Source organism: Anabas testudineus, chromosome 16 (assembly GCF_900324465.2).
Source record: "Anabas testudineus chromosome 16, fAnaTes1.2, whole genome shotgun sequence".
Classification (NCBI taxonomy): Eukaryota; Metazoa; Chordata; class Actinopteri; order Anabantiformes; family Anabantidae; genus Anabas; species Anabas testudineus.
In genome coordinates this window covers 1,522,188-1,535,879 of record NC_046625.1, presented here as the reverse complement: position 1 = coordinate 1,535,879, position 13,692 = coordinate 1,522,188, and the positions used below count along the sequence as shown (strand labels likewise).

General features: G+C 39.7%; 2 protein-coding genes and 1 pseudogene across 3 annotated transcripts; 2 read left to right on the top strand and 1 right to left on the bottom strand.

Moving 5' to 3' along the window:
* Nucleotides 1–3,010: 3,010 nt before the first annotated feature.
* On the top strand, nucleotides 3,011–6,680 carry LOC113168943 (NLR family CARD domain-containing protein 3-like; the record flags this gene model as incomplete). The annotated part of the gene is made up of 6 exons (XM_026370026.1): nucleotides 3,011–3,034; nucleotides 3,435–3,513; nucleotides 4,321–4,449; nucleotides 5,000–5,030; nucleotides 5,362–5,587; nucleotides 5,773–6,680. Coding segments are annotated over exons 3-6 (1,275 nt in total), but the record flags the coding sequence as incomplete, so codon positions are not given.
* A 1-nt stretch (nucleotide 6,681) lies between these two features.
* LOC113170835 (stonustoxin subunit beta-like) lies at nucleotides 6,682–8,114 on the top strand. 2 transcript variants are annotated; one of them, XM_026373106.1, is made up of 3 exons: nucleotides 6,682–6,915; nucleotides 7,424–7,470; nucleotides 7,549–8,114. In XM_026373106.1, the coding sequence occupies exon 3, from the start codon at nucleotides 7,566–7,568 to the stop codon at nucleotides 8,088–8,090; it is 525 nt and encodes a 174-aa protein (XP_026228891.1). In that variant the 5' UTR covers nucleotides 6,682–6,915; nucleotides 7,424–7,470; nucleotides 7,549–7,565; the 3' UTR covers nucleotides 8,091–8,114. Both variants share the same exon structure in this region, with proteins under 2 accessions (XP_026228891.1, XP_026228892.1).
* A 3,410-nt stretch (nucleotides 8,115–11,524) lies between these two features.
* Nucleotides 11,525–12,905, bottom strand: LOC113168942 (annotated as a pseudogene).
* Between the last annotated feature and the right edge of the window lie 787 nt (nucleotides 12,906–13,692).

Below are 13,692 nucleotides of genomic sequence, written 5' to 3'. Positions count from 1 at the left end.
TGTTTTCATAAGCAGCTGTTTTATACATGATTGTGTTTTTTATTGATGTGTGGTTCACTTATAGGTTTTCAGATTAACTCAGCAGTGTTCATCATTATCAGCTTCTTAAAAGCTCAGTGGAGCAGTGGGCGTCTTCAGTCGAGTCCAAAGCAAAGTAGTGATTTAGACATTTTTATATTTAAACACATTTGAAGGAACGTGTCGTTTTCCTCTGAAATATTTAAGTCATGTTACAGAAGAGAGTCTTTGTTGTTTCATAATTAAACAATGCTTGTTGTTTGAAATCACTCTAAATTCAGTTTAGATTGAGCCTCGTCAAGCTAAGAAAACGTTGTTTATGTCAGAAAAAAACCTCGGAAACGAGTGATTTCAGGTGAAAGGGGGAAAATGTTTTGCAGGTCAAAATGAAGAGCAGCGATTTGGATGTTAAATCAATGGCATTTTGTAAGTTTAAAACACAGTTTCAGATACATCAGATCTTTGCTTTTGACTCACAGACTTTTCATGTTTATTTCTGGATATAAATTTGTACATATGTTTCTAATTATGTGAAGCTGTTTCTGATTAATACTCATTTTGACTCATTTAGTTCATTTTCAAATGGTTTTTGATAGATTTTGTCTTTTGGTTGTTTTCATTAATTTACTTTTTAAAATCCTCATGAACTGAGCTGAATAATTTACTTACTGATTAAAATTCTACCTTTTTCAACAAAGTCTTCTCCATGTGCTGTGAAATGTGGGTTTGATTTTCTGTCCTGTTCTGGAGTCGTGAGTTTATTTGTTTTCACTCGATTTGAAATGTGCGACTGATGTTTGACATGAGGATCTACCACCTCTGTAGAACTGCTGCTTCTTTTGGTGAGCTGTGCACATTTGTAGGCGGTCTCTTGTTTTTCAGGGAATATATTAACTATACTGTACATATTGTATAATGTAGCTTTGAATATTAATTAACTTTATGTAAATTGGTTTAGTTTAAGCTGTAACTTTGATCATTCTCCTGTTTTTAAGGATTTCAGTTGAATCCTCTTAAGGATGATTTGTTCTCTCTAAAGTATTGGACTAAGCTCTGAAGATGACAACTTTAAACCCCCTCAGACGTCCTGATCAGAGGACGCCCCTCATGTCCGACATGCTTCAGGTAGGAGTGGTTTGTTTGGTTTGTTGTGTTCCTGTTAGTTCCACCACATTCTGCTTTCAGTTCAGTTCAAAGATTGTAATAGTTTAAATTATTCAAACTACTAATGAATTTAAATAAATGTGTGTGGGGGGTTGACAAATGTTCTTCTGTTGAGGATTAAATAAAATAAAAAATAAAAAAACCAAGCAGGAGCTTGAATAAAGTCGTAGAAACGTTAGATAACAGGATATTTGTACAGTCAGTAGTTTGTAGAGCAGCACTGGTGTTTGAGCGTGTCTTTACCACGCATGCGCACACTGACTGTTGAATGTAAAAGCACTTCCTGGTTGTGTGAAGAGGTGACTGCACAGTGCTCAGTGGTGAGTATCATCTATTTACTTGAACTGCAAAGAACAGAATTTCATCTAGGTGCGTTTTACATGAATTCTTCAGGTTTGCATCACAAAATAAATAAATGCGTTATTTGTATGAATTACTTTCCTGTATTTTGCATGTTTCAGTGTTGGATCAAATGTGTTTTAAAGTAGGTTTAATCTCTGGCTAGACATTGCTTCTCAGAGAAAAGACTGGAGCTCGTAATAAACCACTTTAACTGGGGTTTAATGTGTTGATCTGCGCTGGGTTTATAGGAGAGAGACTAGAAGCAAACAACCAAATACGAAAATGCAATTTGGGGAAACAAAAAGCAGCAAGCTGTGAGTCTCAGTATTTATAAACCAATTAAAAACGAGCCCAAAACCACTTAATTAGGAATCATAATTAGGAATCATGAATCGGACTCGAACTGTGACGAACATATGTTTTTTAGGAAACGGACCGTGGTCTCCCTCTAGTAGTCAGAACCAATTAGACTTGGGCTGAAATAAGGTTTTTGTCAAATATATATAATTAGGCTGTTTTATTTAATAACACTATACAATATACACCAAGATGTGTAAATGTGCTATGATGTGTCTATGTTACACAGAGATGATAGTTCTCCAAGTAATTTTCCAAATCCTCCTCTTTCATTTTATTGTGAAAATGTTAATTTATGATATCAGTAATTAAAAACAGCCCAGTAGAAATCATTTGACTAAATTGGTAATATATAAGTTAAGATGGTATCTTGTTTTTCATCTGTGAGTGTGAGATTTAATGGCATAAATTATTTCTAATACCTTTTACTGGGACTAAATTACCCTTTTTGTTCATTTCAACAATACAGCAGAACAAAATCAACACAACTACAAGGTACAATAAAACTAAACTTTCCTTTTTTTTCTTCCAAAAGGACAGTGGTAACCTAGAAAGGAGAGTCTACCACTGTGCCCGCTTTCCGCCTGCCACTTGAACTTGTGCTGCTTATTGTATGGCTGTGTCTCAGCTCTTAGCAGTCTGCATTAAGGTAAGTTTCTTTTTTTACTCAATTGTTTGCTCATGCTATTGAAGTACCATACCTCCTAAAGACTGCTTTGCATGTGAATAATGAACAACACTGTCAGATGTAACTCTCTATTGCTCTATTTAGTCAAAATTTTAAATTTGAAAATTATCACTGTGTGGTACATTCCCTCTGTTTGGGATTATGGGTTAATTTGCCTTTAATAAGTCATTAATATGTAATGGTAAAAGCCACACAATAACAAAATTGAATGCATATTTGCAGGGGTGGAATGCAGCCAAGCCGAGGGAACCAGACAAGAGGACAGAAAATCACCAGCAATTAAATTGGCACAGTTCTGCAGCACTTTTCAAAACAGTGACTACTTAAACGGTCCGCAGAACATCAACGTTTTGTTCCCATCATTGTCATGAATGTAAGAAAAATTCACTGTTCCATGTTGTTCCACTTTGTGCCAGTGGCTACTAAGAGAGGTGGCTGAGATGTCATTGGCTAAAGGTCTTAATAGTAAGTTTAAACTTAAATGAGAAGATTAAGCCACAGGTCACGCACCTTTCAAAACACCTGTAACAACTGTTTTATGAGTTGATGCACATTGCAGACGTGGTGCATATCATTGTATTAAGATGTGCCCCACCTCCCATTTTAAATGACACTAACTCATCACCACTTAAACACCTTCCATTTCCATTAGAGAGATTGGGACTGTTGTATATTACCTATTTACTTTGACTTTTCTGTGATGTGTTTGTTTTCTCCTACAATCTTCAACTCACAAGGACTGATGGTCCTTGAAATTGGTATCACCGTTTGATTGGCTGACAACAACGGCTGCATTCATCAGCACAAATTAAAGTCATTTTGTTAAATGTTCTCAAAATACTAAATTATTATTCATTGACTCCAGACTCACTAAGGTCAAGAAGATCTGAGCGTCTTCAGTATTCTTCCCAGAGACCAGTCTTTAGCTCTGAACCTGGATTAAGGTAAGACGATCAATACATTCACAACCACAAAAGGCAAGATGCATTGTTCAGGTTATCATATTGATACCAGCATGAAAAGATTCTAACAATTCTAATAGTTTTGACTTGAAATCGACTTATCTGCAGTTATGTAGTTGACTTACATCAGATTATTCTTTGCTACATTTTGGAGGTAAAACCTGAACTTAATAATACACTGCACAAAAAAAGGAATACTTTTTAATTGAAGCTGCACAGGTTGGTAGAAGGTCCTTAGCCCATCAGCAGAACCAGTATCTGATACTTTGTGCAAGGAGTAACAGGATGAGCTAACCAAACAATCTCATGTAGTATGCAGGCATTTTCTGTAGGATGAAGGAATTAATACCATTGACTGGCCCCCACCCTCACCTGACCTAAATCCAAAAGGACCAAAACATTTTGTTTTGAACACCATCCGTGGTCTCGTTAGGAGCATGCATACAAGCATGTGGGGCCTTTTAGGGTTTTCAGGGTGTCTTTAAATTCAGCCCTCTGTAGGTGGATAATTTTCATTTCCATCAAACGATGTGGCATCATTTGTTCTTAACACATCACCCTGATCTTATCTGACGTGTTTTTAAGGTGTTCCTTAAATTTCCATTGAGCAGTGTCATTTTGCCTACAATACATGTTTTCTGGTACATTCTTCGACATTCATTAAGATCATTACAGTAATTTACACCGATTTGTTAACATTAGTAGCTGCATTCAGCAGGACACACCATTTCCATTTTAACTATCAGACTGTAACTGTGCAAAAAACTTGTCTACACTGATCAACTGCAGACCCACTGAAGTGAAGAAGATGAGTAAATCTAAGACAAGATCTGCATCTTCAGTTGTCAGTCTTATGTCTGCTGAGAGTCGGCGCTCCAGAGATTATCCTCCAGTCTTCAGCTCTGAACCTGGAGAGAGGTAAGATGATCGATACTATCTTAGATTCAGAGCCACCAAGGACAAGACTTTACAGAGCAGTGAAACCAAAAATATAAAGATTTTAACCCGGGTTGGACATTAACACCTGCCAACCCATGTGTATTCATGTGTTATGCAATCCGAGCTGACAGTGGTCATCAATCATGCTCATCACCGAGTGAATTAAGGAAAACTCTGTTTCTGAAGGGAGGAGAGAAACCGCCTCCAATGTAAAAGCTCATGTAACATCTTTTGTTCTTAAATTATTAAATTGAACTGAATTGTAAATCTGAATGTGATTGTGGATGGTTGTGACAAGTGGTTAAGAAAATTGATTGTAAATCTAGTTCAAGTACATTTTAGAAGACTGTAGCTATATAATAAAAAAAATACTAGCCACATTCGCTGGTGTTGAGAAAGTTCATGTCAAACCCTGATAATCTTTTTTTAGTTGGAAATCTCCTCTGTCACACACAGTAATTAATCAGTTATTAAGTTTAAGTTTATTATTATAATTATGTTTTTCACTTTTATCTTTAAAAATTGTTAGGAGCCAGACTACATTTAGGAACACCCTGAAGGTAAGTGGTTATTTTTAGTTATAAAATACAACTAATCTGAAGGATGAATTATTTCTATGTCATTGTTACAGTTTCTTTCATTGACAGACATTACTTATTCTTCTCCACATAGTGGTTTAAATTTCTAATAGAAGTGGGAAATTGCTAGCAAGCGTGTTGCTGTGATTAAGTTAATGAAGAATGTGAATATGTTTATGCATAGAGCCTTTGAGCCCATATCACAGCATGTAACTGTAAAATAAAACTTTATAATGTGCCCCTTCACCTCAAAAGAATAGTGTACCAATATTTAAAAATAGTTGATCATTTAATCAAACATTTCATTTGTTAGGCGTTTGAGTCCAAAACCATTGCTTTTGTAAAGCAAGCTCTGAGGACACATAAGAAGGTTCTTTCTGGAACACACAAAGAACGGTTGGACGAAGACGAGCGGGAGGATGCATTTAATGATCAGCCAGTTGAGTTTGATGATGAAACCAGTGAAGCAGCTCTGAAGATTGCCCTCCATATCTTGAGAACCATGAAAAAGGATGGACACGCTCGCACACTTGAGCAAAGTAAGACAGCATTTTGTGCTAATGGTTTCTGTTAGTTAGGGAAGCTCTGTGTAGCTGCCTTTTTAAGCTGATTCTTAAAAAAATATGACGCGTTTATTACCAATTCAGATAAAATCACTTGACTTAAGGATAGAAACACAATTAATAAAGCTCATTATTGACATTTCAGATTTCTGTGCTGCTAGATCATTACGGGGAACTTGTCATGTACCAACGGGAAACTAAAATCTTCCCTGATGAGGAAAATGAGTATTTGTTGGAAGAGATAAAGACCCAGCAAAGGCCTGTCCCTCTCAAAAAGATATATACAAAGCTCTATCTGATAGAAGGGGACAGTAGCGAGATCAACAGTGAACATGAAGTGAGACTAGTTGAGACAGCGTCCAACAGACAGAAGACTTTGGAAACTTTAATTAGGTGTGCTGACATCTTCAAGCCCTTACCCAAACAAGACAACCCAATCAGAACAGTGCTCACTAAGGGGATAGCGGGTATCGGTAAAACTGTGTTGGCACAGAAGTTCATGCTGGACTGGTCAGAGGACAAAGCTAATGAAGACATCCAGCTCCTGTTTTCACTTCCTTTTAGGGAGTTAAATCTGCTTAGAAGTAAAAGAGGAAGTTTGATGGAGCTCCTGTATGAATTCTATCCAGACCTGAAAGAATCTGGAATCAAACACCTGGCGATGTACAAAGTTGTGTTTGTTCTGGATGGTCTCGATGAATGCAGACTCTCTCTAAATTTCAGGGGAGGTGAGAGATGTTGTGATGCTACACACTCTGCCTCAGTGGATGTGCTGCTGACAAACCTCATTATGGGCAACCTGCTACCAGAAGCTCATCTGTGGATTACCACGCGACCTGCTGCAGCCAGCTGCATCCCCTCACAGTATGTTGACCGAGTCACTGAGATCCGAGGCTTCAACAACCTCCAGAAGGAACAGTACTTCTACAAGAGAATTGCTGATGAAACCTTAGCTAAACGAGTAATTGCAAACTTAAAGTCAACCAGAAGTCTCTACATCATGTGTCACGTTCCTGTGTTTTGCTGGATTTCCTCCATTGTCCTGGGAAACGTGTGCCAAACAAGGAGGAGGGAAAATGCCCAAGACTTTGACTCAGATGTACATCCACTTTCTGGCACATCAGACTGCACAGATGCATGTGAAGTACTGTAAAGAGGAACAGCTGGACTCCCACGGGAACAACAAGGTCATTATGTCACTTGGGAAGTTGGCCTTCCAGCAGCTGGAGAAAGGGAACCTGATTTTCTATGAGGATGATCTAAGCAGCAGCCTTAAATTGCTGGGAAGTCTCAAGCTTAAAGAGGTACTAAACCCTGGGTCTTAACCCAACTACACCCACTGCATAATTCAGAAAAATGCCACTAAAGAAGGCAAAGGGTTAAAAGGGGGAGAAAGGAGGGAGTCAGTCGGTCCGGGTGTTGATGTCTGAAAAAGGAGTTGGCAAAAGGTGATGGGTGCAGTCTCTGAATGTTAACCATACGTTGTTAAATGTGTTAAAATACATTGTACAACTGTGTGATTCCAATGATTCCTTTTAAATCTACTACATAAAATGTTCAGCAAATCTCTAGAAGGAGACTTTTCTAACAAGCTGCTACCATCACCTACCACCTGATAAGCCCACAATATCAATATAGTGGGCTAGTGGGTAGTCCCTATGTGTATTTATGTGTAGAAGTACTACAATACTTTGCAGGACCTATATACGGTACGGTTGGTTTTAGGCAGGAAAACGTGTTAGTTAGGGGTTTTGTTATTTAAGTAGAGATGCACTGGTCCAATCATTGACATCTGATTTTGACTGCTCACAGAGTCGACCACAATGCAGAACACTGGTTCAAACCAGGACTGAGACGATGTAAGTTGTGTGCTTTGAAGATTCCTGACATGAACATCTACCATTATTTGTTTCTAACATGTTTTCTTCTGCCACCAGACACATGTGATCTTACAATGGATCCTAACACAGCTCACAAACTTGTCGTTCTCTCTGAAGACAACCGAAAAGTTAGCCAGGCGACAAAGGAGCAGCCATATCCCAACCACACTGACAGGTTTGACTACTGGGCACAAGTCCTGTTCGAGCAGGGTCTGACCGGCCGCTGTTACTGGGAGGTGGAGTGGGAGGGAAACTGGGCAGGGATTGGAGTGACCTACAAGGGAATCCTTCGAAAAGGGCCCGACAATGACTGTGTGATGGGATACAATGCGATATCTTGGAGTCTGCACTGTTCTGTTCATGGCTATCGTGCATATCATGACTTCAAGAGCATCGTCCATCAGGTCCCTCTGGGCGACTCTCGTACACTGGCAGTGTATCTGGACTGGGAGGCTGGTATCCTGTCCTTCTACAGAGTTTCTTCTGGAGGGTCACTGACACACATTCACACCTTCTACAACAACTTCACTGAGCCTCTTTACCCAATTTGCAGAGTGTGGGGTAAAGGCTCCTCGGTGAGTCTGTGTAAGGTGAAGTGATTTGTCAGAGTGAAAGGCTGAATAAGAGATGGATGAGAATCCAATCATCAGTTAGACATGCGATGTTAACTCATGTCACTGTATGAATTTCATATAAAGCTACATAAAGTGCTCCTTATGGATAGGAAATGAAAAACTATTTCATAAATTAACGATATAAAGATACTAATACTTTATGTACATATACACCATATAATCCACAAAGACGAAGTTTATAAGTAAGAATAAATAGAAGTAGAAAGCTTTCAAAGGAGTTTAAATTGTGCCAGCCTCTAGAATTGTTTTCTGACTAATTGTTCATTCAGTGATCACCTGGTATTTTTAAATCGGTAGCTAATGTGTTCATATCTCATATGATGGAGTTTAGAATATAGTGCAGAGAGGTTACAGAGTTCACGTGTAAGGTTTATCATTCTTAAAATAATGCAGATATATCAAGACTAAAAACAATGTAAATAATATTTTTTATGTAGAAAACAATGACGTGATTTAAAACGGGGAATTTGCTGAATCTATGTAATCTATGTCTTTCATTGATCAGTTTTGCCTGTAAATATCCAGAAGAGGGAGCTGTCGCCGCTTTAACTTCATTCTTCATACAGCTGCAGAAAGACTCAGCGTGCTACATCTTCATTAATTATCTTTCTTTTTACGTATCAGTGCACAACATAACCTCTTTATGCAGTGATGGAATAGTTTGGTACGACTGAAAATCGGAGTGTACAGAGAAATGAGCACCCAGGACATAGTCAGTGTCAACATGTATGAGTTTGAAATGAAACGTTAATATGTTCTGTGCTTGTTTATTGGATTTGTTTACTGTTACCTGCTGTATGAAAACTGCCAGTGGTAAAGAAAACGGTGTTGAGTGAGAAGTATCTGATAGAATTAGAGAACATTTACCAGAATAATTTAGACCTTAGCTTTCATGTGACATTCTGCATTTCTTTTTGTTGTTACTCTGAAACAGGTTAATGTGTTTTGTGTTTAAGAAACATTTACAGAACTTTCTGAGTCGAGATGATTTACAGATGAACTGTTTGTTATGCTTTGTGAGACATTTTTCGCTTTTCATGTGCAACATAACCACATTAAATCAAATTAAATGTCACTCTTATTGTCTGAGGTTTTAGTTTTTCACAGTTTAACATTAACTTAATGTATTCTTCGTCGTTTGTTTTCAATTAGAACTTCTTACTGTGAATTTGAAGAACTGTGTTGTGGTTCTGAACATCAACTTACTGTTGATTTGCTATTTTCAGACGTCGCCCCCTTTTAGGTTTATCGGTGTGATTGTAGTTTTCCTTAAACTGGAACACTCCAAGGTTTGATAAGGAACTGCACGTTATGGTCTGTATGTTCTTAAAACTCTGCTCTAATTCCAATGTTGCCCCGTGTTGTTGATTTACTTCACTTCATGCTGTGGCCGCCTGCCAACACTGATTTCCGCTACGAACCCGAAACACTATGTAAGTATTGTAAAGGTGTCAGAGTAATGCACATCCTTACTTGCTTCTGTAATGTATGTGTAATTATGATATAAGCTGAGCTATCTGTCTTTTTGAACAGTTTCAGCCTGAAACCCAGAACAAACATCTCTACAGCACTTTATTGAGGCCACTACAGGTCAGTACAAACACACGCTGCTCGTTTGATCCCCAGCACAAACAAATGGCTCATTTTCACTTTCTATTCAGAAAGTGAAGTTCTTGAACTAAAGCTGCCCTTCATCCTAATGCAGGGATGCAAAATGGCACCAGAGTACAAGTGCAACACAGATTAAAAAAAAAACAAAAAACACAGCTCCAAAGCAGAAAACAGAGTGAGTCTGACACTGCACAGACAGAGTCTTTATGCACAATGAGATTTTTCCAAAATTAGAAGTATGTTCTAAAAATGTGTTGTGATCAGTCTCAAACTTTGATTTGTTGTCCACATGTAATGGCACTATATAAAAATATCACATTTGACGTGTTGAGACCTTCAGTTCCATCAGTGAATCGAGAACATTTGATCCCCGACTCTCCATCCTGCAGACGTTCTCACCTCCTTGTATTGTTTCACCGCTGTGTGGCTGAGCTTCCAGCGTTAGATCTAATGATAATGTTTAAAGCCGTGTGACACTTCCCTAATTGAAAATCAAAAACAAAATGACAACTTTTTAATTTAAAGTCAAAATCATTTTCCAAACTAACTGACAAACAGCTGCTGCTCTGTAACAGACGAGGAGTTCGTCAGATGTACTTTTAATGAGCCCAATACTGACAAATCGCACAGAAATGAGGTTTATTCTTTATCAAGTTGTTTATCAAGTCTGGTTACACAGTAGACATGACTCCAGTGATAAATACTAACAGGCTGGTTTGGCAAATGTTCGCCAATCAACTTCCTCACCTCGTTAAAGAGCAGCACTGTCACTTCCCTACAGCCACAGCTAGAGCCTCATGTATTATTACCACATGTTTAAGTCATAAGGGCGATTCATCAGAAGGTAAAACAGATGTTTGACATTACTCCTCCAAGTTCTAAAGGTATTTCCTGAATCCTCACAGAAACACCTGTTGTCTAGTTCACTGTTTTAAATCATTTTTCTTGATGCAGCTCCGTCAAAGGCGTTTAAGGTTCCAGTGTTTGAGTGTTGACAGTAAGTGATAAGAAAACGTTACCTCCCTCGTCCTGGGTGTAAATGACCACCGGTAGTGCTGTCTATTCTTCAAATGAGCCAGACAAGATCAGAAGTTGCTCTACCTGAGAAATTAGAGTAGTTTTTGTGCAGCAGACAGAGGCTACAAGGGTTTAGGAAATACCTTCAGAATTCAGGCGAGTCTGTCTGGATTTAGAAATTAGTTTGACATGAAGTGATTTGTGGTTATTAGTTGGAAAGTCTCTCTGACTCCAGGAGGCACAAGCTGCAGCTACTGCTTAGTTTTTCTGTGCGACCATTCAGAATCAGATCAGAGTCCTGAATGAGGCTGCATAACACCTCGTTCTGGGTTGTTCAACACATTTTACACGTTTAGAAACGGTCTGAACGTCTGGCCTTATGTGTATTCTAATAATCTCTGAACCAACACAGTTTCCATTTTCTGTCCATCCAAACGGACACAGTCTGTTTAAAACTCTTTGCAGCTCTCTGCTCTTTTATTTACATCAGGTTTCAGCCCTTCTTAAGAACAGTTTGATTCGGATTCTGCAGCCTTCACACCAGCTTCTTCTCGTCAATGTCACAAACATCTGTGGTTTCTTTTTGCAGGTTGTCCACTCGTGCATGAGGAATGTACCGCTACTTCCCTTCTGTTGTGAAGTATCTATCGAGGTCCTTTGTTCTCAAATAAACAAACCTGGAGGTGTGGGAGTCTCCTGCAGGACAAAGGCAGCCTGAGACATCTGGGGACATCCTTCATCGGCTTCACATTTCATCTTCTGTTCCTTTTACAGCACCTCGTCTTCCTTCGTTTGTACCGTAGGTTACTCCTCATTTCTTCATGTGCTTCCTTCTTGCTTCCTTTCCTCTGACTCCTTGTTTTTTTTACCCCTTGTCTGAAATGTTTTGTCATTGGCTGTTGCTCTCTCCAGAAGCCAGTAGGTGGTCATCTTCCCTTTGCCCTTGACGTCGATCTCTCCTCTGAGCTCCAGCTGGAAGCAGTTAAACTCCAGCAGGACGTCGCGAGTCGCCGCCGACACGTGGATCTTCAGCGCTGCACAAACACAGGTACCACATAAATAAGCAAAGTGAAATATCTGAAAGGTTGACATTGTGCTAAAGTAATGTATTTAGTCCCCTAGTAGTTAATCATCTCTGCAGTTCTGACCTCTCCACTGGACTCCATACGGGACGACGTGTGACGGTGTCACCAAACAGACCATAACGAGGCATCTTCAGACCCACCACACCTGCACACACCGGACCTGCAGAGACAGTAAGACTACCTGTAATAATCTACAGCGAGACGATCAGCAGCCATTCTAAATCATGGTCTGAGCTTCACTTAATAAAGGTTCAAATATGATGTGTTTTTAAAATGTACGAGTCGACATCCTGTCTCTCACCGCTGTGGATTCCTATCCTCAGTTTCAGCTGCTGTTCTGGTCGGTGGCGGATCGTGAAGGTCGGACGGCGTCCAGCAGGGCGAGGGCCATGCGGGCGATCTCTCTGCCGTGCAGGCTTCCCGTTCCTCACCGGCAGCCCCGACACCACCATGTAGGCGTCACCAATGGTCTCCACCTGGGGGCGCCACAGGACCACAAACACCTGGTTAGTGCCTGCTGAGAGTAATGATACTGAAACATAATCTGTTCAGGCTGAAGGTCCGATTTTCAAATCTGAGAGGCTGCGTTTTCATTTGAAGATATAATATTTATACCTGAGAATCACGTATTTACTCTCCAGTGAAGGAAGTTTAATCTAATCTCAGCTAATGTTGAGTCTTTCGAGCTTAAAATAATAATAATAATAATAATAATAATAATTAATAATAATAATTAATTATTTGATTAGTTGTTGAACAAACTTGTTAAAACAGGAAATGATCATAGTTCGTGTTGATGTTGTGACCTTGTAAACATCAAATTGTCGATGATGGCGTCAAAACAGGTGTAGAGGTCATTGAGCAGAGTCACCACCTGCAGGATCAGGACAAGACAGAAACCACGTGTCACTGTATAAGTTTACTACAACTATAAGAAAACAATGAATTCAATATAAGAATAAATGAGATGTGTCCGAAAACGGACTCCATTCATCCAAATAAAGTCCATCTCATCTATTTGAACTGTTGGTTGTATTGAGGCACATCCTTTGTCTTTCAGGACCATCTTGAGAACGACGCATCACTCTGTACTGTGATGTCAAATATTCCTCTCATTCAACGACACGTCAATGTTCCATACCTGTACTTAGTCTTTAACATCCACACTGTGTACAGTAAACTGCAGTGGCACCAATCGTATTCACGTGACTCCTTGCCTGTACATTGCTGAGTTACCTTTGGTTCTTCTCTGTCTGCCTTCAGGGAATGTTGTTCCTGCACAACAGCGTTCATCTTCTTCACGGTATAACTGAGCGTCCAACTGTGTCGTTGGACAATCGCTTCGTCCTGAAGATCACAGACTACGGTTTGTCCAGCTTCGATCTGAGAGCGACACAGGGACGGATGGCTCCATGCCTACTACGCTCGTGGTGTCTCTCTGACATGGACCAATAACACCAGGACATTCCCCGTCAACCTTCAGTACTTGAAATGTTTTTTGCTACCTGGTGCTCAAACAGTGCTGGTTAAAGTCCAGATTAATGTACAGTCCAGGTTAGTTTTACTCTGCTGATGATGTTAATAAGAAAACAATAAACCTGTCTTACACCTCATTCCTAATGCATCTCCTCTCCCCTGCAGAGAGGCTGTGGATGGGCTCCAGAGCTGCTCGGATGGAGTGTCCTCCTCCTCAGGGAACTCAGAAAGGAGACGTCTACAGCTTTGGCATCATCCTCCAGGAGGTGTGGCGCTACGACGAGCAGCCTTTACCTGGAGGGAGGGGACCCACGAGCCCTAAAGGTGGACACAGAGTACCGGGGGGCGGCGATCAACGCATCTGTACAGATTGAATC